Source organism: Trachurus trachurus, assembly GCF_905171665.1.
Source record: "Trachurus trachurus genome assembly, chromosome: 17".
In the NCBI taxonomy this organism is placed as follows: Eukaryota; Metazoa; Chordata; class Actinopteri; order Carangiformes; family Carangidae; genus Trachurus; species Trachurus trachurus.
The window spans coordinates 30,803,973-30,827,800 of NC_139900.1; the positions used below are offsets into that span (position 1 = coordinate 30,803,973).

At 42.2% G+C, this 23,828-nt stretch overlaps 1 protein-coding gene across 1 annotated transcript; it reads left to right on the forward strand.

Moving 5' to 3' along the window:
* Positions 1–1,893: 1,893 nt before the first annotated feature.
* LOC311000145 (phosphatase and actin regulator 1-like) lies at positions 1,894–23,009 on the forward strand. The gene is made up of 11 exons (XM_083990778.1): positions 1,894–2,047; positions 8,201–8,281; positions 9,945–10,148; positions 10,574–10,895; positions 12,104–12,303; positions 14,625–14,781; positions 18,225–18,280; positions 19,369–19,430; positions 20,569–20,713; positions 22,211–22,283; positions 22,478–23,009. Exons 1-11 carry the CDS (start codon positions 1,909–1,911, stop codon positions 22,491–22,493), a joined length of 1,455 nt encoding a protein of 484 aa, XP_083846904.1. The 5' UTR covers positions 1,894–1,908; the 3' UTR covers positions 22,494–23,009.
* The last annotated feature ends 819 nt before the right edge of the window (positions 23,010–23,828 follow it).

Consider the following 23,828-nt stretch of genomic DNA (forward strand, 5'->3'; position numbering starts at 1 on the left):
TTCTTCCTGAAGATGATGAGAACAATCCACACAAGCCCTTTGGGTAGAGAATATTCAAAAGGTTAATCTTCAAGGAGTACACCCCCCCACCACACCCCCAAAAAAATCACTTTGAAAAGCTTGCTTCTTTTGTCAGCATGATACATATTTCAGTGATGTGTGGAGGATTTGTAGCCTACAAAGAAGTGTTTGATGTTGTGGAAAGACGTTCTTTTATTGACGTTACTAAAATGTGTCTCCCTCTCTGCTGGTGCTCGGCTGTTGGGTGTTATTCAAGCTCAGATTTGATTCTTGCTCCTCTTGTCTTTATCCAGCTTTTTTGGACCTCTAATGAACTATTTGAATCTCTACTGGATTCAATTAGTATTGGCTGTAGAGCTATTTATAGATTCGTGTTGTGGCAGGATTGCCAAGATGGTTGGCTCTGAGGCACCAGAGCATTCAAGTAATGGTCCGTGAGACTGATTTCCACTGCATTACTGTCACATTCTTTATCCACACTGCCGTCCCGTGGCCCCGGGGAGGTGACTGTCCCCGCAATGTGATATATCTGTGTTGGCAAACATCGCAAATGTGATCTAATTGTTTAAAAACAAGCGACCGGCGCATTCCCTGACGGCATGACAGGGGTGATGATCTCAGTCAGTGTGGTGATAACTGACAACAGATGCAACACGTTGTGCTGGAGGTCACTTATATGCACTGGAGCACCAAGGAGCTGTTACAGTATCACACAGTAGCCATGAAAACTTCTTTTTGTCTGTGTTTTGGTTGCTTTTTTGAGGATCAAATCACATGGATAAACATTTGTGAAGGATTTTTGTTTGTTTGCCATTGGTTTCCATTCATTTAGGACAGGCTTTGTGATGTCACTCATTATAATAAAAGTGTCTACTTTTGTTGTAGCAGTTTAATATTAGTTGCGAAAGGTCAAAGACCGTGGCTATGCAAGACTATGTGATCGTTGCTATGTTATGTTTGCTTATGCAGACTAATTTGAAAGGTCTGCACATTTGCCACAGTATGATGGAAGCAGACATGTTTGATTACCCATCGCAGGCAATTTGATGTTCCTACACAGCATAATAAAAACCACTGGCTGAACATTTCTGCTGCACTGCTATGATGCTGCATGTAGGTTAAATGTGTTACTTAAGGAAGTAAGGAATCTGAAGAAGAACAGGGCTGAGTCCCGTGTTTAAAAGCACCTGGTAGTCTGTTTGCTGCGATGCATTGTTCACACAAATTCTGGTGAGCCTGAGTCAGAAGCTTATGTTTGAATACCTTTTTATGGTCATCTGCCTGGAGGTGACTCCTTTTTTTACATTTTAATTTTCTGATCACATGTGCATCTTTCCTGTGTTGTGTGTGTGTGTGTGTGTGCCCTGGTTAGTTGTAGCCTCATACTGCAGTGTCCTTCTTGAATAGCATGTATTCACTTTTGAGAGTAACAGTTTCTTGGAACCAAATGCTCAACATTTTTTGACTTTGATGTCCAAGCAAGGCTTTGTGAATATTTCATAACAGCAGAGAGAAAGCCCTCCTTCGCCCCCCTCCCTTAATGAGGTGCTTATCAGTCTGTTTAATGTGTTTTTAGCAAGTTATTGCCAACCACTCGGTGCGATACAGCCTCAAACTATAATCGGAGCATATCCTGCGTAATGTGATATGCAGGTTGGTTTATCCTCTCTCAACCTCAGCCAGATACTAGGGAATGCAGGAGGCCACTTGGCACAGATTTTTGCCTCTTGGATCTTTGTGAGCAAAAGTGTATGCTGCGTTCACTGTTAGACCTCCTGTTTGGTTATCAGAATATCACCTCCTCTGCATCTTAACCTTAATTAGATGTTTTTTTTTAATCTTTCCTTTTTTCCCCTTACAGCTGAGGAAGTAGAGAGGCTGGCCGCCATGCGTTCAGAATCCTTGCTATCTGGCACCCACACTCCACCTATGCGTCGTCGAAGCAAGTTTGCCACTCTGGGACGTCTCCTGAAGCCGTGGAAGTGGAGGAAGAAGAAGAGTGAGAAGTTCAAGCAGACTTCTGCTGGTACATATGTTGTTTTTTTCTCTTAATTTTATGTTAATGTGAGCACAAGAAACAGAAACGCACATGCAGGTTCCATAATGCATAACAAACAACCCAGTGTGTGCCCCTGTGTTGTTATGAAAGAAAGGCAGTGCATTTCCTGTGGTCAAAAGAAATATGTATTAAGTTTTAGTCTCCGGGGTGATTGAAAATGCAGTGAATTGATTCAGCAAAAGTGCAGCGTTGGAGTTTCATGTTTTGAGGTCTCTTTAGAGTTCCTTTGATCCTGCAGCCCAGTGTTGTCAGGGGCAAGTGAAGGACATACTCTCTTCAGATGTGGCTGTGTTTATTTTCCTTGGCTGACGCATCCTGAATTCTGCTGTCAGCCTGTTGGACAGGAGGAGGGACTTTGTCAGACTGCATCTTCTCTGGATGCAGGATTCCTCTCCTCTCTGTAGAGGAGAGAGATCTGAATCCAGTCTGAGCAGGACAGGATGTTCCGACTGAAGTAATGTTATTAAATTAACATTTTCCTAGTGTGTGAATTTGCTGAATGAATCGGCCCCAGTCTGATTTGATCTGGTTTGCTGTGACTGCTCTCTGACTGCTGATCTCGTCAGTCTCTTGCACAATCTAATGCGATATCTTGTCATCTCCATCGCTTAGTACAAGCACAAAACATGTAGGTATCTGACATCTGGGCCGATGTTACCTCACAGCTAGGCTTTCACTGTTCCCACAATGCTGTTTGGCTCTAGTTTGTTTTTCCTCCCGAACATGGTCTTGAGCAATCTCCTTGGACTAAGAGGTATTTATAGTAAGGCACAAACGTTCTGAGCCCTAGCTGCTTGACTTTTTGATGTTCTACTGTACTTTATGTACTTGATGGAACAATCATGGAGCTGTTTGTACATGGTGTGTATGTGCTTTGATAACAACGTCATCTACCCTGTTGTGGTGAGGGATAATAATCAAATACTGAGCAACAAAAGTCCTTTTTTTTGTCTGTTCCAGTGGTGTTAATGCACAGTGGGGCTGAGTGAAAAAGCTCTCCATCACTTTTGTTATCCACTTGTTTTGTATGCATGATGCTGCCATCTCTAAATAATTCTTCTGCCTCTATTGTTCCATTCAATCCATTTTGATAGCAGCATGATGGTGGATTATAATCTCACTGGAGCAGCCTCTGTAAGTGGTGTTTCACCGTTGTTTCAAGTTGCAGGGGTTTGCACAGTCCCTCCAACGCTTGGGCAGGTGCTGTAGCCACAGTTCTGCCACCAGGACTGTGCACGCACTGTCACATCCATTCAAACCCACTTTTTAAAAGACCCAAATAAGTGGAGTGAGGGCTGCACTTGTGCAGCAGCAGACAGTGAAAGGGTGACAAGCCAGTGCAGTAAATTCAAATGACAGGTAGTGGCACAGGGATTTTGAACTTTTATGGCTGAGTCGGCTGCCTTTTTTATGGCGATTTTAAGGGCTATGCTAATCAATATTTTATTTTAGGAATTGCTCAAAGGTTGATGTAGTATAGTAGGGATATAAAATGGGTTTGCTTGTAGTGATGAACCCAGAGAGAATCATTTCCAAACTCTGCAGTTCTCCTTGATGCTTTAGCATTATTAAGCTCATTGTTTTTGGTTTTCACTGTCCACACCTTCTGATTTACCTCTTAACACTCTCATCATCAATTGGCTCTTTTATGCTAAGCTAAAGTTAGCTGGTGAACACAGTGAGGCTTTTAGACTCACCTCAGAAGTTGGTTAAACCAAAGTTGAGTTTTATTTTCAGGTCAGATATGCAATCCCAAATTTGCAAGCTTAATGTAATGTAAAATAATGAACTGTTAGCAAACATTAGCCCCTTTAGCTTTAACTTCTGCTGACAAGTAACCTTTAAAGACAGATTTAAGACAATGTAGATGCATTGACTAATAAAAGCAGTTTTCTTTATAAACTGCATAGCACAGTGTGACGTGTGTTGGTATCAATGATGTGCTGGCTCTAGCTGTATGAATGGGAAGACCCACTTGATGAGGTTTTGTAACATCCCAAATCACAGCAATGAAACTAATCAATGACATATATGGATAAAGGTCTGTACATGTTTACACATTATCAGACCTATTCTGAGTAAGATGGTACAGTGTACTTATTTAAAAGTTGTTTCAAGGAGGAGAAATTCAGCCTTGTCTCATCTAGGAAACAGGATTGACTTTGGCTGACCCGTAGCCCCATTATTGATCTGTGTGCTTTTAAAATGGAACAGTTACATACTGTTGTGAATTTGCCCTCATTTAATTAGTCGACGGTAAGCAGCTTATTTATTACTGTGCGTAAAGCCTGAGATATAACAAAATTGCTGCTGATACTTAACTTATGCTAATATTTTGTCATCTGGCAAAGCCTCACCATTGAATCTCAAGCATATCAGCAGGTATCGTTGATCTTTCCTTAAACAAACAAAGCAAATTGCCCTGTGCAATACCAGTAGCTATGCAATGATCTCACTGAAGACAAAGTTGATGGTAAGTGTGTGTAGTCATGATTTCCTGCTGGTCTTAAATGTCCCTCTGTACTCTCCTTCTTGTCTCTGCAGTTGTCTGTGGTGCCTTACTGTTGATTATGTTTCCTATGTCAGTGGGGAGCAGACCAGCCACTGGGCATACAGATGTTGTCGTAGATAATTGGACACTGAGCACAGTAGAGGATTGTGAATGTGTTGTGATATTAAGCAGATGAAGGCCAGCTCTGGGGGACTGTACTCTTCACCTCAGGAAGGAAGAAGGAGGGAGGGCCTGACAGTTGGATGTCTTATCCTGCTGTCTTATCGTGCTCGGTACATTATCACAGCGCACTTGTATCAGGGAGAAAGATCATTAAGTGGAGATTCATCAAAAGAACATGCATGCGGTAGTCTGATGTTATCTTAATTTTTTTTTTATTTCTAATCCAATTAGTTAGCAGATTCCCCTCTATCATCTAAATGCACTGTTCTGTTCTTGTTTATTTGCTGCATTTCTAACCCCAGATCTCATCTTTGCTACCTGCCCCATTGATTATACACTGTATTTCAGAGGCAGACGTCTCATCGCAAAACCTGCTGCAGTCACAGTGAGGTTTTGTTTAGCTGTGTCTAAGCTTCTGATGTGTTAGCCTTAACGCTTGAGCTTCTCATTGATGAAAGACTCCATGAAGTTTTAATACAGTTAAAAGCCTCCACTTTGAGCCACTGAGCCTCAGGGTTGGTAGGATGTGTTCCGACTATCTGGGTCACTTCACAGTGGAATATGTTTTCTCGAAAAAAAAAAAAAAAAACTAAGCGTAGTGTTCTCAGATCAATACAGACTATACTTAGATATGCCGGTTTCATTTAATATGCTCTCAGCTGATACTCCCTGATGAGTGTCTAATCTTCTCATCTTGGTACAGATTGAGTGGCTGGAGTGTTAGACCATGATAGTACTTGGGCCACTTGGTGGACTGAACACAAGCAGTTGAAAATAGGACTTGGTTGATATACAAGGTGATTTAGAGGATATCTGGTTTTTAATACACCCATGTGAAAGATCACATTGTGGTTTGCTCTGGTACTGACAGGGCCCTAATCTCAGCTCTGCATCATCACATACCTTTTTTGCAAACTCAATCCTGATGATTTATTATTCTGATGACCCAGTCAATAGGACCAAAATAAATATTTCATGTGAGTGGCAGTTTTACTGGACAGGGCCTTCCTGATGAAATGAACACACAATTCCACTTCTTCCACACTATTAATGTTCTCATAAAATATTAAATGAAATGTTTTGTGTTTTTTTTTTTTTTTGGAGGAGGACAGTTAGTATTTTAACTTGGATTTGGTGCTTGGCCACTGCACCAACTGCTGTGTCCACGTTGTCTCCCATTCTTTTTGTTTTAAGAACACAATATCAGTCAAATCTGGAGACACAACCTCGTTAAGGCCACTGAGTAAATGGTATTGCGTAACCGTACACATCCCATGGCATAGCAGTTGCGTCATAGAGCTTTTGAGTAATTACTTTTCATTTTGGATGAAACGGCAGCATAATCCGTGAACATATTACAGCACTGCCAGTCGACCTGCAGCCTTGGGCTTCCCCACTCTGGCACCGACTTGGTGCTGATGGTACACACAGAGAGATTTGTCACTTTGAGTAACATTGTGTCTGTCAACTGAAAAACTGAAAAATACTTAGATTTCCCTTCTTTTTTAGGTCTAATTGAAGTTGTAGATTTAATGACAAGAAGCAACACAAATGAAATGGAAAGGGATATGAGACACATCATTATTCATAAGCTATATCAGGCAGGGATGAGAATCCAGACTGATCAGATTGCGACATGTACTGTATGATTAAATGATGTCCATCGCTAAAAAGGCTTGAAAATATTCTTAGATATTGACAGAAGTCGTCACAAGAGCAGCTGCTGCTTGTCAGTTAAGGAGTTTTATGAAAATCGTATACTAAAGTGCAAAGATTTCTAGTTTCCTCTTCATTATTAAAATAAAATCCTTAAAATTCTCAACTGCTGTAACGTGAAGGTGGTGGATGCACATATACCTGACCATGGTACCTGACCACCTCTGCAGTGTTTTATAGAAACGATCTTAGTAAACTGGCTGCACACAAATTCCTCCACACTGATTCTGGGTCAACTCTTTGATAATGCTATTGACCATCTCCTGGATATACTTAACCTCATGTTAAATGTGCTGCCTGTGGGGTGTAATCACTTTTTGATTGAGCTGCCTGCATTAGCATCCCGAGTACAAATCCACAAATGGTACAATTTACTTTCATTTCACACCATCTTCAGGTTACTACATCCCGGGGCTCCAGTTTAATTCTTTGTGGGACACACTGGTGAAATTTTGGATGAGTCATTTTCCAAAAGGGGAAAAAATGTCTTGCTGCTCAGCCATTTGTGGCTTGTAACTGAGCTCAGACTTCTCCTGTATTTAAAAAAAAAAAAGAAAAAGAAAAAAAAGAAAGAAGCTTTTGAAGTGTGGCGTGATATCGAACATCTGGTATCCTCATAATGGAGCGTACTGTTTGATGATAACTCGCTCTGCTGTGGTATTTTGGAACACTGCAGCACAAGAGGATCCAAATTTCTGCCCTGGAGGCCTGTCCGTCTGACATTTGTATGACTCTAGTTTGTGTTTTTAATTTTGAGCTCTCAGCGGATGGATTTTAAATCAGCTGTGCTGTAACCAAGGGCAAGGAAAAGGAAAAGGAGAGGTCAAGCTCTCAATATTTTGCACGAGTCCACACTCAGGATGTGTTAGCATTGAACACATCACCTTCTTCCTTCCTAGAGCTGGGACAGGACTCCTGGGTCATACGTAAAGCACACATGGCACAATCTGTGATCTCCCTCCTAAGCAGGAGCCACAGAGGCCTGCAGGGACATTTCCTGCTCCGTGTGCTCAAGTGTTGTTGCTGATCCTCATTTCACATTCTTAATTGGTTTCTATGCAGGGGTAGATTTTGAAATTACCAACGTGATTTTTAAACTGCTTTCGTTCAGCCTACTAATAGGAAGACGTAAAGTATCTCAGCTTTTGAAGGCTAGAAATAGAAGCAAGCGGAAGCTGTGGGACATGTCATCTTGTGCATAATGCATTACTATGAGTGGTGTTGCTGGAATATGTCCTGTTATTCTTTACCTCTTGTTAATCACGGCCCGTAGCTTCAGCTTTAACTGTTCGGGAGGGGAGCCACAGTTTGACAGATCATTACCGACTATAGCAAAATCCAGAATTTAATGCTGCCTGCTCCTCTTTCAGGGAAAGAATGTGCTGGGATTTGTCTTTCAACTGCAAATACTATAAGACAACACTGACTGCGCATATAGAAACATGAAAAAGAAGAAAAACATGTTGTAGATGCAGCAAAGAACACATGAGCCCATGTGCTTTCAACAGCAAAAAAAACAAAAAGTTTCCAGAGCATCTTTGGGGGAAAAAAATTTCACCAGAGGACATCTGCACACAGCTTTTAATTATGCATTAGCCACTGTACATCTTTCTTTGATTTAGCAATTGTGTTGACCACGATTTAACACCTGCGTGGTGTGTGAATATGCATAATATTTTAATGGATAACCACCTAAAATATGAAAATGTTTTCAACTTTCTTTTTTTTAGCGCTGGAGAGGAAGATGTCAGTGCGACAGAGCAGAGACGAGCTGATCAAGAGAGGAGTGCTGAAGGAGATCTTTGAAAAAGGTAAGCTGCTGTTCCACAGTTCCAGTACGACTCCGCTGAGCTGCAAAGCGTCTGAGCTGTTTAAAAACAAAGGGCAACAAGAGCAGAAGTAGTGAACTAAGTTATTAGGTCTTCAATGATTCATCTCCTCATTAATCAGTAGTCTCTGTAGTGCGTTCTTCAAGATTTGGCACGGGGCATTTAGAGATATCATCTTTTCATTACATAAATTCTGAAGCATTTTATAAACTCTTTGATCTTGACTTTGACGTCCCATGGGTGCTCCCTGCCTCAGGACATCAAACACAAAGTTAGTGGAGCTAAGGAAGTTCACTCACTTCTTGGCAAGATAAGAGGAGAGCAAAACGAGAAAACGCACGCCCTTCTTCATTTTATTGTTCAAACAAATGAAGCTTTTTGCACAGCAATCAAAAGTTTAAAAAAAAAAAAAAAAAAAAATCTTCGAAGTCAGTCAAAGCTAAAACAATTACCTTGGAGTGCAAGCACTTTACCTTACACAGGCTGTGTGTACCTTAAACATGCAGATGCTGTCCGGGCCCAGTTAATTGGCCAAAACTGGTAAACTGAAGAGCAGCATCTCTATTTTCTGCTGTGCTACTCCTCGGAATGCATATCAATGAAGGCAGGTGTACTCAGTCGTTACAACCTAGTTTCCATAATCAAAAATAAAAAAACTTGTGTGCACAGAGTGATAGATCAGAAGCAGTTATTTTTATGCATGCAAAGCAAATATTTACCATGTCTCTGGAAGATGACTGTATTATGTTGTCAGCACTCACATGAAATGATAAATAGATCTAAAACCGAATCTGCTTTGACATGCTCAAAATAGAAATGGGACCAGCAAGGGCAAAAAAAAGAGAAAGATATCCAATAATAGCAAAATTGTATTTCCTTTTTCCAATCTTTTCTCTGATTGGCTGTTGGATTGTAATCCACTTTTTGACGGACCCTCTGGCACACCAGCTCAACCCTGTGGCCAGTCTATTTTAGAATTAAAAGACTAAAATTAAAGATACAGATGAGATGTATCCTCATATTTCAAAATAAAGGTCTGTGAAGGCTGATGTGCGTTGACGGCCTTTTACAGTAACAATTTATGATTTGAATACCTTCTATGAAAAATAGAAAAAAAAAGCACTTCCAAGGCTTTATGAATATTAAAAAGTCTAGAGGCTGCTGCTCTCCATATCTTACAGGAGTAAGCATTCTTGTGGAGTTTTTATTTATTTATTTTTCTGTACTTTTTTTTTTAAAAAGGCTGCACAGTCGAGATGAAATTTTGGGAATTGGGAGAGAGCTTGCAATTTAAACGCAGTGTTTGTCAGAGTATGGGAGCAGCATTTTGAATTGCTCTGTCAGCCTTAAAATGTGATCATGCAAAAACCATCAAATAGCTCAGCACCATAAAAGATTTAGAAAGCAAAATGTCTGTCAGGCTGCTTGCCTCACACCGTTTCTTGGTCTGTGGTGTGCTGATAAAAAGCTCTCGGGTTGTTAAACAGTCTTAGTTTTCCAGTTCTTCTCCCCAACCCCCCCTAACTATTGTCTCAAACCTCAACACGGCTGAATTCATTTTCAACTTTGTTTGAACAGTCTCTGTCGTGCAGTCGGAACACATTTCCCACGCATTCAGATTGTTTGTTTCCTCTTTCTGTTTCAGCAACCGTTGAATTCCGATCCTCGATGGATGGTGGAGTCTGCACTCAGGAGCCCTCTGTTAAGTCATCCATGGTCTTGCCTACCAAGAAATCTGTCACCTACGCAGGTGACCTTCAGGACACCCCCGCCAAGCCGCCGCTGTACCACAAGCAGCCTCCTGCTCTCCCTCCAAAGCCTTTCTCTAGGATCCCAAACCATAGCACAGGTCAGTCGTCTTAAATACAACACCACTCGAAATTCTTCAATCTGAATTACTATTACGCAAACACTGGCATTTATTCCACTACCTCAGTCCGTCAATAGAAATAAAATGCTCATATACGGGGACTTGCTTTGACAGCTTAGCCATGGCTGCTTTTACTTGAACGCTACCTGTGTTTCCACACATGTGCACAGGATTATAGTAGTCTCATTAAATTCCCCTGTGGTCAGGTCAGCTGAGCTCTCTCTGTCATTGTCAATCTGTCAGTACAGGGAAGTGGCATTACCCCGGCCTAATTCGAAACACTCTGCACTGACGTCTGAGCCGTGTCTGATCGGCCATGAGCTTTGTTTATCTGTCTGCACCAGTAGAGTGTAGTGGATATGATATATGTTTTTTTTTTTTTTTTTTCGTTTCCCCCCTTTTAGATTCTTGCCAGCCAATGAAGTTGCCCTGTATGCCTGGGGGAAAGCACTCTCCACCTCTGCCTCCCAAGAAAGTGATGATATGTGTGCCTCCAGGGGGGCTGGACTCCCCTTCCCCGTCCCCCAACCCTCTAAGCGGTCTCCCCCAAAAGTGCATCTCGTCCCACCACGGCACCCTGCTGCCCTCCCAGCTCGCCGCTTTGTCCGGTTTTCACCAGAGCCACGGTCACCCGCTCCAGCTCCAGTATGGCAGCTTGCACGCACCCAGCCGCATCATCGAGGAGCTCAATAAAACTCTGGCGCTCTCCATGCAGAGGTTTGAAAGGTTGGTCGCCAACGACAGCGCTTTGGTCATTAAATGCGATTGTCCTCAAGAGGAGTCACTGAGGGATTATGGATCTCTGTCTCTACATCACACATAATATCTCGGCAGGACCGAACTTGGAGAAATGATATGAGTGTATTTGAAAGATTACACAAATCACAAATTCACAGCTATAACACTAATCATAGGGTTTGTTTGTGACATAGCTTGAGTTTATTATAATAAAAATGAGTGTTTAAAGGGTAATTACTGAAAATAATAAGCGTGGATCATCCTGCTTTATTAGCTTATATTTTTGTGACAACTTGTCCACTAAATCTATCCTGGTGTTATTGAGGTCGTGTCCTGCCATGTAGTGCTGGTGTACAGGTCTAAATCAGCACACTGCCTCACAGGGCAGCATGGCCTAATTTTGAAGTTAATGTGTGTATGTGTGGGCACAGGCGCATGGAGTAGGCGTCCCTCCAGCAGTTGGCCTGACATAACATGACCAGCTGCTCTTTACAAGAGCTGCACTTCTTCATGTTTGGAGAAAAGGGACAGGACAGCGGATTGGAATATTACGTAACCTCGTACATTAGGATCTCTTTTTCACCAAAGCCATTTGGGCAGGGATAAGGAAGTAATGGTCCCGACATGGCTTACAATTAGTCTGAAAGCTTGAAATGGTTACATAACAGGGGCTCATCGTAAGAAGCTCCAACTAGACTGTGATTAATCAATCTATCAAATATCACTGGGTAAGGCATTTAAATGGCTCCTGGAAGTGAAGTTTATTCCCATCATCACCTTGGGTTGAATTGTACAAGTTGTGTAATCAGTTACTCTTCTCCTCTGTGTAGTTCAAAGGATTGCATGACATTGCGTAGGACTGCACCGTGTGTATTCATATCTCCCCTCCTTTTATACTTGGATTAGAAACCCACTAAGCTATCATTATGTACCAAAAGCCCCTTTATTGTTTTAAATCACTTCCTTTTTTCTGGATTGAGGGTTAATGTTTAATTAATACCAGGTCATAGATAATGTCTGATGACCGTAAAAAAGGATGACATAGGGCTTAACTTGAAATATGAGGGGAAAGTGACTTTTACTTTCACTGTCAGGGGGTTGGGCAAGATCATCCTCTTAGCAAGGCCCAGGGCTATGTCCATAAGCATGAGCCTTTTCTTAACTACATGCATGCTGTCTCCCTGTCACTTCACTAGCTCTGCATTGCACGGCGGTGGTCAGTGTATGCCTCTGGACAGGCGAGAAGTTCCGTCTGTGATCATCGACTATGAGGACGACAAGGAGAACATGCCCGACGAGTCGGACTATGAAGATCTGCCCAGCATGTACAAAGACGAGGACGACGACGAGGATGACGACGAGGACGACGACGAGGATGACGACTCCATATTCACCAGTGAGTGGCAGCAGCACTTGCAGTGACCTTGGGGAGTGGTTAAGGTTGAATCTTGAGAATAAAGAGGAAGTTGATTTCAGTAGTTTCATCCAAGGGTCTTGATGAGCTATGTGATCAGGGTTATTTTCTTTAGGATTATTCTCTTCTGTTTGTTCTTTGTTAAAAAATCAAGGTGAAGGTGGATTATAGAGCCTGAAGAAGGCCTGTCTGCCTATACTGTTAGTGATGATAGCTCCTGTCTGCAGATGTGATGACACATTTAGCTTGACTCATCATGATCAACCACACACAAATTCCTGCAACTTAGCATATGAACCAGATCTAAGCTCTTTCTTCTGAAGGTCAGACTACATCTAAGAAAACACTTAGGGTTTACTGTGGGGCAGTGCGGGCTGGCCATAACCCAGACTGATCCCATGTGGGCTCCACATGGGTCTAACCCATGTGTTGGCTTTATCATTTTAGAGAATGCCCACATGTCCACACGTCTGTTAGCCCAATCATGGCCTACAGCAGCCCTCCTTTTGGGGCCCCATGAGGGTTTTCATTGGGCAACCTAGCATGGTCGTGCCCACAGAGGTTTGCCAACATGGGCCCCCCATACTCTTTGCGCCCCCATAATGGCTTTATGTGGGCAAGTCTGTGGTCAGAAAGCCCGCAGAGGCTAGGCTGTGTGGGGTACAAGGAAGTCCTGACCTTTTCGGGCCTTTTGGGGGCCCCATTCCTCTTAGTCTGGGAAGCTCACACTTTGGCTTCCCCCAGTGGCCCCACACTAGCCCCACATGAGCATGTTTACTGGGGTGTGTCCAAAAAGTAGCCAAACTGAGCAGGGAGGTTTGTGTCTATGACACTTTGTCCTTGATTTCACATGAGTGCATGTTGGAGTCTTTAAAGATTGTGCTTGGTCATGTGTGATGGGATTGCTCAATGTGCCACAACATGACCTTAAAGGGCATTGGAAAGATTAGTAAGAGTCATTTACAGTAAACTCATTCATAGAATTGACCCTAACCGTAACTATGCACATGAAGCCAGTCAAGCTTTCGGCAGAAAACAATACGCTGAAGCGGTGTGTGTGTGTGTGTACACGACATGCAGGTCCAACACCCGATATTCCAAAAGTTTGTCGGGTGATGTTGAAATTTTCTCCTTCTCTAAGACCTGAAGATTTGTGTCATTAGACGTTAATGCAGTGACTAAACCGCACCAATCCCTCCTTCTCCATAGCAACCCAGGCTATCTGTTAACGCTGCTGTAATAACGGGGACTTTGCTAATAAGCATTCACATTTGCTTTAATAACGTATCCCTGCTGTAGGTCGTTGTAGGGCTTATGTTTTGTGGGGATGGGGGTGTTTATTTTATATTAGTCTGTCCTAATGTAGACCGATTCACTACGAACTGTACGTTTTATGAGCAGCAACAGCAGGTCAGAGGAGCCAGCTAACTAACTAACCAACTAACTAGTTAATGGTGTGTCATTACGTTTGCATTTGTGAACTGACATGGTGAGAGATGGAAGAACAACATTTGTTTGTAGAAGGATGTTGTTGTTGTTGCGGCGGCGGAAGCAATATAGAGAGATGTTGTTCAGAGGATACGAGCTTGTTTTGTTTTTTTTCAACTTGAACAAGTGTTATAAATATGGGGAAACCCAAAGTTCACCTCCCAAATGACAGCTGTACTTTAAAGCTTTTTACCTGGGCTTTTAGGCGTGGGATCCTCCAGGCAGAGACTGTTTTCACTGAGTGATATAGTGGTGGGGGGAAGGAAAAAAAACAGCGGCGAGAGCTGTATATAGTAGTGTATATAGTTCACAATCATCCAAAAACTTGCAGTTTGACAAGGTATCTTTCATGATCATGACCTAAGTCTTCGTGGGTTCATAGATGGGGAAATTAACAGTCCTTATTGCTGTTCTGTACAGTCCAGTCGTGTCGTTGAACCAATGTTTTTATCCTCTTGCGCGAGTCACGTCACAGAAAACTATTAATGATCTTTGTGACTGCTTCTCTCTGATATCTCTGAACAGTATATCCAGAAATTTGCTGATATTTCCTTTGAAATCGATGCCAATATTGCTGAAAACTCTATATTTCTTATGCCCGGAGCATGGCTGGGAGTGGAAGCTTGACTGGTATAGCAACAGTAACAAAGCGGGGCGGGGCTTAGCGAAGGGTCAATTGAAGAAAAAAAAAAAAGTTCCTAAATTAAAAGTCAAGGCAAAAAACACCAAAGATTAAGCCATGTTATATTGGGCTCGAGGCCTCTTCTTTCTCTCTTCATCTTATCTCATGTTTGACTGTGGTGTTGCATGTTCAGGTACCCTGGCGCAGAAGGTGCTCAGGAAAGACTCTCTGGCCATCAAGCTGAGTAACCGTCCATCAAAAAGAGAGCTGGAGGAGAAAAACATCCTGCCCATGCAGACGGATGAGGAAAGACTGGAGTCTCGGCAGCAGATAGGCACCAAACTCACAAGGTGAGACACGTAAACACATGCATTTTTAAAAACTGGAATACATTTACATGAATTCACAATTTATGGACCAAATATCTTCAGTAAACCTGGTTGACGCTTTGCTGCAGCCAGCTCAACAACAGCTGCCAGCAAATGGCTCTGACTCTTCTCAAGCCAAACTGAACATTTTGTCTAACTTCGGGCTGACGATGGTCCAATATCCTGGCTGCTGGAAATGTGACGCAGTCCAAAGCCGATGCAAATGTGAGGTTTTTTTCTATTGAAAGACTTTTATATCCTGTCAGTTTTTCCTTCTCAACATTCGATAAGGATAAACGCTTTATCTCGTTAGAATGAGGCTCTGTAAATGGAGCTGACCTAATTTTGGCGATGCATCACCCTCCCCTCTCTTTTTTCCTTCTGTTGTCTTCTCTCTAGCGCTCTCTCTCGCTCACACTCGCTCTCTCTCCCTCTCTCTCTCTCTCTCTCTCTCTCTCTCTCTCTCTCTCTCTCTCTCTCTTTCCCCCTCTCTTCTTCCCTTTCTTCCTCCTGCCTGACTTCCTCCCTCGCTCACTGAATCACCACGGTGATGCATGTGCCAAACTATCTCCACCCGACTCCTCCACACAGCAGCACCACGCAAGCCACTTCATACCATCAGTTTACACATACAAACACACACAGTGCACTGCTGAAGTGTGCGCAAATCACAGGAATTTGTATACATATGTTGAGATCATAAATGGGAGCTCTTGTAATTGAACAGATCAAACAACATCATGTTTTTTCCCCCAACGGATCACAGGCCTCATTTGATTTCACTCTTCTTTGAACATGACTTGCCCGTCCAAATGAAGGGGGAGTAATGATGTGTTGAGAGTGGAGTAGACCACCGAGCGTATGGGTGGAAAATGAAAGCCTGAATAATATACTCAGATATGAAATGTGGGAAATATGGTTGCAAGGGGACGGATGGCGATTATCTAGAGACTTTGGCACACAAGTCACTGCTCCCCACTGTGATTGGAACACAGTGGCGGGTTCCCAGAAGGCCTTGCCTGCTTAGTTGTCATGTTCCCAGAAAGCTCTGTCAACAGTGTCCTTTGCACCTCGTCATTCAATGCACAACTCCATATTTTCACATATTTCTGTCTTTTTTTTTTCACAACAGCATTATGTCTTCTAATGTTGTCCAGTCCAATTAAAATTGATTATGATAATGCTATTCTAGGACACACTGACTTCAACTTTTCTCTTTTGACCTGATTCACTGAAAAAAAAAAACCCAGAGACCCTTTATCTTTAAGAAATTCAGCTTTTACTCCTGAGAAAGTTGCCCTGTCTTTGGTTCAATGTCGGGTTTCTTTTTTTTTTAAATTGGCTTTAATGTGGTTTCATATACTACATTATGTAGTTAATCTCTTAGAGGATTAAGTTTGACATTTTGGGAAACACATTATGCTTATTCACTGCCACAGATTGATACCACTCTTTTATCTGTGTTAATTTGAAGCTACAGAGAGATAGCTTGGCATAAAGACTAGAAGCAGGGGGAAACAACTAGTCTGACTCTGTGCAAATCTAAGAACATCTGCCTATCACACCTCTAAAGCTCAACACTTCATATAGCTGAGGATAACTGCAGAGTTGGGTATTGCTGCTATAAAAACATTGATTAGTGAGGCTTTTAATGAAATGCCGCTCATATTAGCTATTTCATTAATCCTTGTGTAACTCCTTTATATAATCTTGTTATGTTTGTTCATAGTTTTTCACATTGCACAGAGCAGGCAAAACAGATGCTGACATTGCTTAAAATAAACCTTGCCTATGACAGAAATTGCTCAGAAAAGGACATCCAAATGGATTTTTTTGACTAGTCTGTGTTTATTGATGATATAACAGCAGGGTTTTTGCTGATGTGATATATGACATATAATGCACAGATCATACAGTTACTCCAGAGATGGAGAGTCGGTGTCTTGACTTTTCCCGAACAATAACCCTCAAGTGGGAGAAGAGAGGACACAGAGATGAGATGAGACAAGCCGGGCTGAGCACACACACACCTAAGTCTGTATACAGTAGCTGACAGGGCTGAGAGGCTTCATACGGCTGTCACATCGAGCGAGATGGGGACGATCATTGATCCAGTGTCTACAGTTAGGTCTACTGCCGCAGGGTCCTGACACAGCGCTATAATAAGAGTCCCCGGTTGAAAGAACTTTGGACGACCTTTCAGGGACTGCCTTTGGGCATCTTAGTCATTTTAGTCACTTACAAATTGAGCAAATTGGAGATAATCTGTACAAAATGTATCTCATCAGATCCGGCATAAAAGGAACATGTGATGGGGTATGACTGTCCCTTTTCTTTCTCCATGCGGTTTTGTCTGCATAAATGTGTGCACAGTAGGTTTGCTTAAGCAGATGTGCAATTGTTGAAGCCTCTCAGTTGGCACTTGAAGGTGTCATAATCGCATTTGTCTTATTCAGCATCATACGGGAGCTGAGTCTTCAGTAATGTGTCTATTTTGCTGGCCTTCGTCCTGCATTGCACCAATGTATCACCATGCAGTCACTGGCTTAGAGGAGAGGGACTGGTGATCATGGCTGACATAAGTTTGCAGGAAGCGCACTTGTCGAGCTGTCAAGAGGAAAGAACTTAAAGAGGAACTATGTAGGATTTTTACCTTAACTATGCTACATTTTTAACTTAATTAAACAGCTTCGGAGTAATTGTGATGGTTGAATAAATGACTTGTAACTTGTTATGGGGAGAATGGAGACTCTCTGCCATCCACCTAGTGTCTGTTGGCCGAAAACCAACCATGCAAGATCAGAGCCTCCGACCCGGTGTCCCAGCTCTCGTCTCGGCGGCACTGCAACACAAACGCACCCCATAACCAGTAATCTCTTGTCTATGACAGATAAGACTACACAATATAATATAACGTAATGTGTATGATAAATAATGTTATCCACTGCTCCATGGATTGTTTTCTCACTGGCTTCATTAAAACAAATGCACTTGGCCCGGGAGGAGGGTTAGCAAAACGGCGGAAAAGCGACCGGACTTGCATAGTTCCCCTTTAAATAAGATGCAAATCTTTCAACTATGCGAATAAAAAGGATTTAAAATGTTATATCTCATAAATAAGTTGTGCTGGAGGAAAGAAGTTAATGTATGTTTAGGCCGGTGTTGTCTAAACGTATTCATGCTGGCAGTCAAAATGCCAGTAAGATAACTTTACAGGGACTAGTTGTCAAAGTAAAAGAGTAAAAAATAGACAGACAAAGCAGTGAAATGTTTTTACAATAATCAAGAGAACATTTGTGCAAGTCACTCTCTTTGCATAAAAACGTACCCCCCCCCCCCCCCCCCCCAAAAAAAAAAAAGAAAAGATTCACTGTTGACCTCTTGCCTGTGACTGTGCTGACCGGTGGATGTATGTGTCTCCCCAGGCGCTTGAGTCAGAGGCCCACAGCGGAGGAGCTGGAGCAGAGGAACATCCTCAAACGTGAGTGTTTTACACTTGGATATTTCACCGCATCTTTGAGCTGCTAAAGTAAAGTGTGAACAGCTTAACGTCAAATGTTTCTTTCTACCTGTGTAACGTTTCATGTTTCATTATAGGCACTGCAGCGAAGCATGTGTCTATATTTGTAGCAGCAGGCTTCATATAGTGCAGCCTAGTTATGAGAACGCTTGTGACGTACACCCCCCCGCCCCCTTGCCGATTCATGTGAGACACGGCGGGGCAGGCAGGCAGGCAGGCAGGCAGGCAGGCAGGCAGGCAGGGCTCCCTGAGGAGTCGGGTCCAGAGAGACTGGTTTCATGGCTCAAACACATGCAGTATCAGAGAGAAGCCGTTCGGTTGCCTGCGACTCTGCAGCGCTCACATCAAAGACTGATTGACCAGCAGTTGCAGCTCTCCCAGAAGCTCTTGTGTGATTGGCAGCGAGCGCAGGAAACAAAAGATAAAGTCGACGGATGCATGATCGACAAGTCGTGTTCTTCCTGTCATGCAAACACATACAGTGCCAAGGTTAAACAGATGCTTTATTTTCTTAAGAGACGCCAGAATCTGGAAGTGAGAGTAGTAGGCCTACTATAGAAACATTAATGAGATCAGCACAAGCACAAATGCATCTTGACTGCTGAAGCTTTTGCAAACAGTAGTGTAGCGTCCCAGTATGGTTTTTGTTTACTCTTGTTCTTTTTATCCTGCTGCTCTGATCTTGGAGGTTTTGTCTTTGTTATTGGCTTGAAATATATCACACCACACATGGATGAATTTTAGGGAGATGTAATGTTCTTTTCTCTTATGAAATGAATTGGTATGCTTAAATAGGTCAGTCAGTCCATCATAAACATTGACCAAAGATTCTGCCCTGTTAACCATTCCTAACAGTATTATATAGACAGTGATGGAAACTATTTTAAGCTTTGAGAAACGTATCCTCTATAGTGGAATCTAATGAGCTATATTGTGCAAATATTGTGTTTGCTCCCATTTCAGTCATCTCTAAACATTTCATAAACAGTCGGCTGTCTGCATCTGCAGTGCACGTGCAGTATTAAGACTAATCCTTTCATTCTCTGCAGCTCGCAATGAGCAAGAGGAAATGGAGGAGAAGAGGGAGATAAAAAGGAGGCTAACGCGAAAGGTGAGTCCAAAATAGCTCAAAAGGTGCAAACCCACACCCTGATCTTAACGCACGCGGTGGGGGTAAAATTGTTGGCCGGAAAAAACAAACACTTTGACAGTGACTCATCTATGGTGAGGAAGAGAAATGTAAGTTTGTTACATCGCTGCTCTCAGGTCTCCCCCAGGAGACACGGATGTCCTCTTTGCCCTTTAGCCCTTCAGCGTGTTGGCTGCCAAGCTGCCTTTGACCCCATAGGGAGGTGTTGAGAATGTTCCCATCACTTTCAATTAAAGAACAACACTTTCCCCTCACCTGCAGACAGGCTCAAAACTAAAACTCACAGCTGTTGAGGGAATGTATTATCTGCATTTACACCTCATTATACACTATACTTCAAAATAAATGCTCAGAAACATAATAAATGATTTTATAATAATTATATAATAATCATATACCAGTAATTATATCAGCATTTACCAGTAACCAGTGACTAAAGGGGAATGCCCTGCCTGGAGATCTCAAGCAGGCAAACCCAGTATCTATTTTTGAATAACTTCTTAAAACTCACATTTATCGTCTGGCCTTATTTAACTGATTCTGTTTTCTTATTGTTGTAACTCTTTTATATTTTTATTCTGTATTACTGTATTTTATTGTTACGTATTTTATTTGTACTAAATGGTTTTTATTGTGAAGCACCTTTTAACCTTGTTTTAAAGGTGCTCTACCAATAAAGTTATTATTATCATTATTATTATTATTTCTCAATCATGAGTTTATATAGGCATCATCAGTAAGTGAAAATTAGGCAGGGTTTTTAGTGTATGATAGATTTATTCCAAATCAGCACTTGGTAAATCTTCCATCTACAACACAGAGTCAATATTCTGTAAAAAAAAAAAGATTAATGTATATGTTATTTAATGTATGTAATGTGTATATATATATATTTTTTTATTTTTAATGAGGATCATGTGTGGTATCTAAAAATCTTGATATTTAATAGTTTATTCTTTGTGAGTTTCAGAAAGGCCTTGTACACTATTACTGGATGCTGCTTTCTAATGTAGCTGCATAATACTGGGTGTTTTTGTTTCTATGCAGACTTTTAATTAACCGGAGGGAAAACTTAAACCAAGTCTCTTTCTTGTTCCAGCTGAGCCAAAGGCCCACAGTAGAGGAGCTGAGACTGGCCAAAATTCTCATCCGATTCAGCGACTACGTGGAGGTGTCAGATGCCCAGGACTACGACAGGCGGGCAGATAAGCCCTGGACCCGGCTCACAGCAGCTGACAAGGCCAGTATCACTTACACTAATCTTATAGTTAAACTGAGATAATCTTTTAATATTCTCCAGATCCCTCCTTGCCTGCTTTCAAATTTCCTCAAACGCTCCCCACCCCCGCTACCCTCGCTACCCCCCCAACCCCTCTGTGCCTCATATGATGCAACCCTTAACGCGGGAGAGTAATGGTAGGAGGACGTGTTCCTCCTCCTTGTTACGCCAAGTTCCACCTCAGCTGTTTTGTTCCCCTTTGTGAGTAAACACCCCGGAGCAGTCCTGCTGCTCACTGCCCAGCGGTCCATGCGTCTGACTTTTAATGAGTTCTTGATTTTTTGCACAGCGCATTCTGCCTTCTTTGCTTTTGTTGATGCACAGCTCTGAACATGTCTGGTCACACCTGAGGACCATTCATGTGAAAATCACATGGATTCAGTGTTTGGATTGCGCAACAACTCCCTTTACATAAGAGAGTAATTGGACAGGCAGTGCCTCAGGACCCCACGGCCGCAACTCTGCTCTGCTGACATCTTTTTCTTCTCCCATCTCTACTGGCGAGCACAGATTTGAATATTGTTTGCTCTCCTGTAACAGAAGCATCCTCCCCAAGGCTGCAGACGTCCCCTTGAGTCATGCTGAGCAGCCAAAGCAATGACATCACCCGGCTGGGTTGTTGTCACACATGACATTTCAGAGGGAATGTAGGTTTTTTATTTTTTTTTAAAAAGAAAGGAAAAAAATGCTCAGCACACCGTTTCATTTGCTGGATCTTTGACTCATTGTCACTTTTGAGAATCTCTTTGCAGTTATCCTGCCCTTGGGCAAAGCACTTAAGCCTCTGCTGCTCCAGTGCTGCTACTTAACAGCCATGATTCACCAAACATTGTCCCAAATGTGAATTTGTTGAACTACATGAATGGGGAAACGGCTTTGTTCAGTGCTCAAAAACCCTCCTGGAAAAGAGTCGTTCTAAAAAACATTATTTAAAATGAGGTAAAACCTAGATGTGTGATTCACTACAGTGGCCCCTGCTAAGCCAGCAAGAGCGCTACTGACTCTATTTCCTAATTAACTTTATTTTCCTCCCCGAAAATGTGTATTATTACTATGAGCTTTTGATCCAAGTGCCGGAACAAAAATATTAAATACACAGCTTTGATGTTCTTAAAGAAAACTGCACTGGTTGAATCTGAGAAGTATGGGTGTTGGCTTCTATGTAAATCCATGGCATGAAGACTTCATTATGGTTAAAAACACAAGCTGCCTACACAAGTAGACCGGCGACAGATTGTATATTATTGTTCAAGCCCTTGGATGTCTCAAGAGGAGGAAATTGAAGGCTCTTGTGATGTGAGAAGAGAATTCAGCAGAATCATTCATAGCCTCGAGATAAGTGTAAATGATGCATGAAGCATGCTAAAAGGAGGCAGAGTCAGGGCTTAGAGGCTGCAGTTTGTGTATTAAGCCTTTGCAGCTTCTCTCAATATCCCCCTCCTTGTTTGTGCTCTGCAGGCAGCTATAAGGAAGGAACTCAATGATTTCAAGAGCAATGAGATGGAAGTGCACGAGTCAAGTCGCCATTTAACCAGGTAATGTGCAAAATCCCTTCATCCTGATTGTTGCTATGCATGCCACGCATACAGCTGCAGCTATGCATGCACTGCAGGCCTCGGCTGTACAGTGCGGCAAACACTGGGATTTTAAGCTGTGGTGATGAAACATGATGAAATGTTTGAAACAGTTCTTTTTTTTTTTTAATTTTACCCCCTCCTTGTCATTTTAGGTTTCACAGACCATAGTAGACCACCACTGTCTCAAGCAGTGCCGGAGCGGCGCTCTCCTCCACTGAGAACCTTAAGTGCTGGACAGTAAAATGGTGCCCGTTTCTACAATAAGGCCATGTCTTCTGAAATGCCTTTTCAAGACCCACACAACTGAGTCGGTACTACACCACAAGATGCAGACACCCACTACTCTATCCACTGTAGTAGCACACAATGACTCCAGTTGATTCACATCGCCCCTCTGTGGAAATTGCTCGACTGTCTCTTTAAACCTCTCTGCTGAGCTCCTCGGCCGGCGCTCAGTTCTGCGACGATTTGGACGGCAGGAGAGAATTTGTTTGTAACTGATTGACACCTGCAACATCTGCTGAGAGCAATTGTACCTTCTCGGTTCATCAGTTACACAACAGTGGACTGTCTCAGTGGAAATGTTTTTAATCCCTCTTCTTTATTATGCCGTCCCCCAACGGACTCCTCTTATGGACAAATCTGTGCCAGGACGTGGGGCTGATTGTTCTGAGCTCACCATATCAGCAGGAGATCCATCTTCACTGCACCTGCTGGGACTTTGGAAACTGCTTAGGACAGACAGGAGGGAGGGAGGGGTCCAACATTAGAATCATGTGCAATATGTTTTCTTTTTCATCTGCTTTACTCGGACTATAGCACCTCCTGGAGTCGCCTCTGTGTCATTACTATGTAGTCCAGATTTCTCTCCAACCCTCGTATGTGCAATTCTCACTGTACCGACGATGTTGACATCTAATTGCTAACTGTGAATCTGGGAGTTTAGGCAAAGCCTGCACTCTCTCCCAATGTACATTTTGTTTATACTAAGGAAGGAAAGTTACATTTAAAGAAGAATAATGCTTGACCAAGCTTCATTCATGTCTGAATCTTATAAATGTCATGTAAGAATTGCAGCTGGCAGATATATTCTGGTTCCAGTATGTGCAACAATTATCTATTTTATATTAATTTGTTCATTTTTAATTGTTTTGTTTTTTCTCTTTTTCAAAGAGGCAATTCATTTACATGTTTCTACACATTCCCACTCTTTTGATTGAGGATTTTTAAAACAGAATACCAAGAGCTAGGCTCACCACGTTATTATATCTTACTTTTTTTTCACAGCAGTGTGTTGTAATGATCTTTGTCATAATGTGCATTGTATTATACACTTTACTTTTTTTTTTACTCACGTCATATTAAGTTTCTGATCAAGCAATATCTGTTGTTTGTAGAGAAAAGGTTAAACTGCAGGTGTACCCCCACCATCTTTTTATTGTGCATATACACGACGCCTCACTTCAGGGTTTTAATTTTCTTTTATACTTTACTTTAGGAAAG

What these genes read in the sequence shown, in the direction of transcription:
- LOC311000145 (XM_083990778.1), top strand. Translation starts at nt 1,909, where the DNA reads ATGCGTTCAGAATCCTTGCTATCTGGCACCCACACTCCACCTATGCGT. An exon ending in GAAGGAGATCTTTGAAAAAG is followed by an intron (nt 8,282 to 9,944) that starts GTAAGCTGCTGT and finishes TTTCTGTTTCAG; the next exon opens with CAACCGTTGAATTCCGATCC. An exon ending in TCCATGCAGAGGTTTGAAAG is followed by an intron (nt 10,896 to 12,103) that starts GTTGGTCGCCAA and finishes TCACTTCACTAG; the next exon opens with CTCTGCATTGCACGGCGGTG.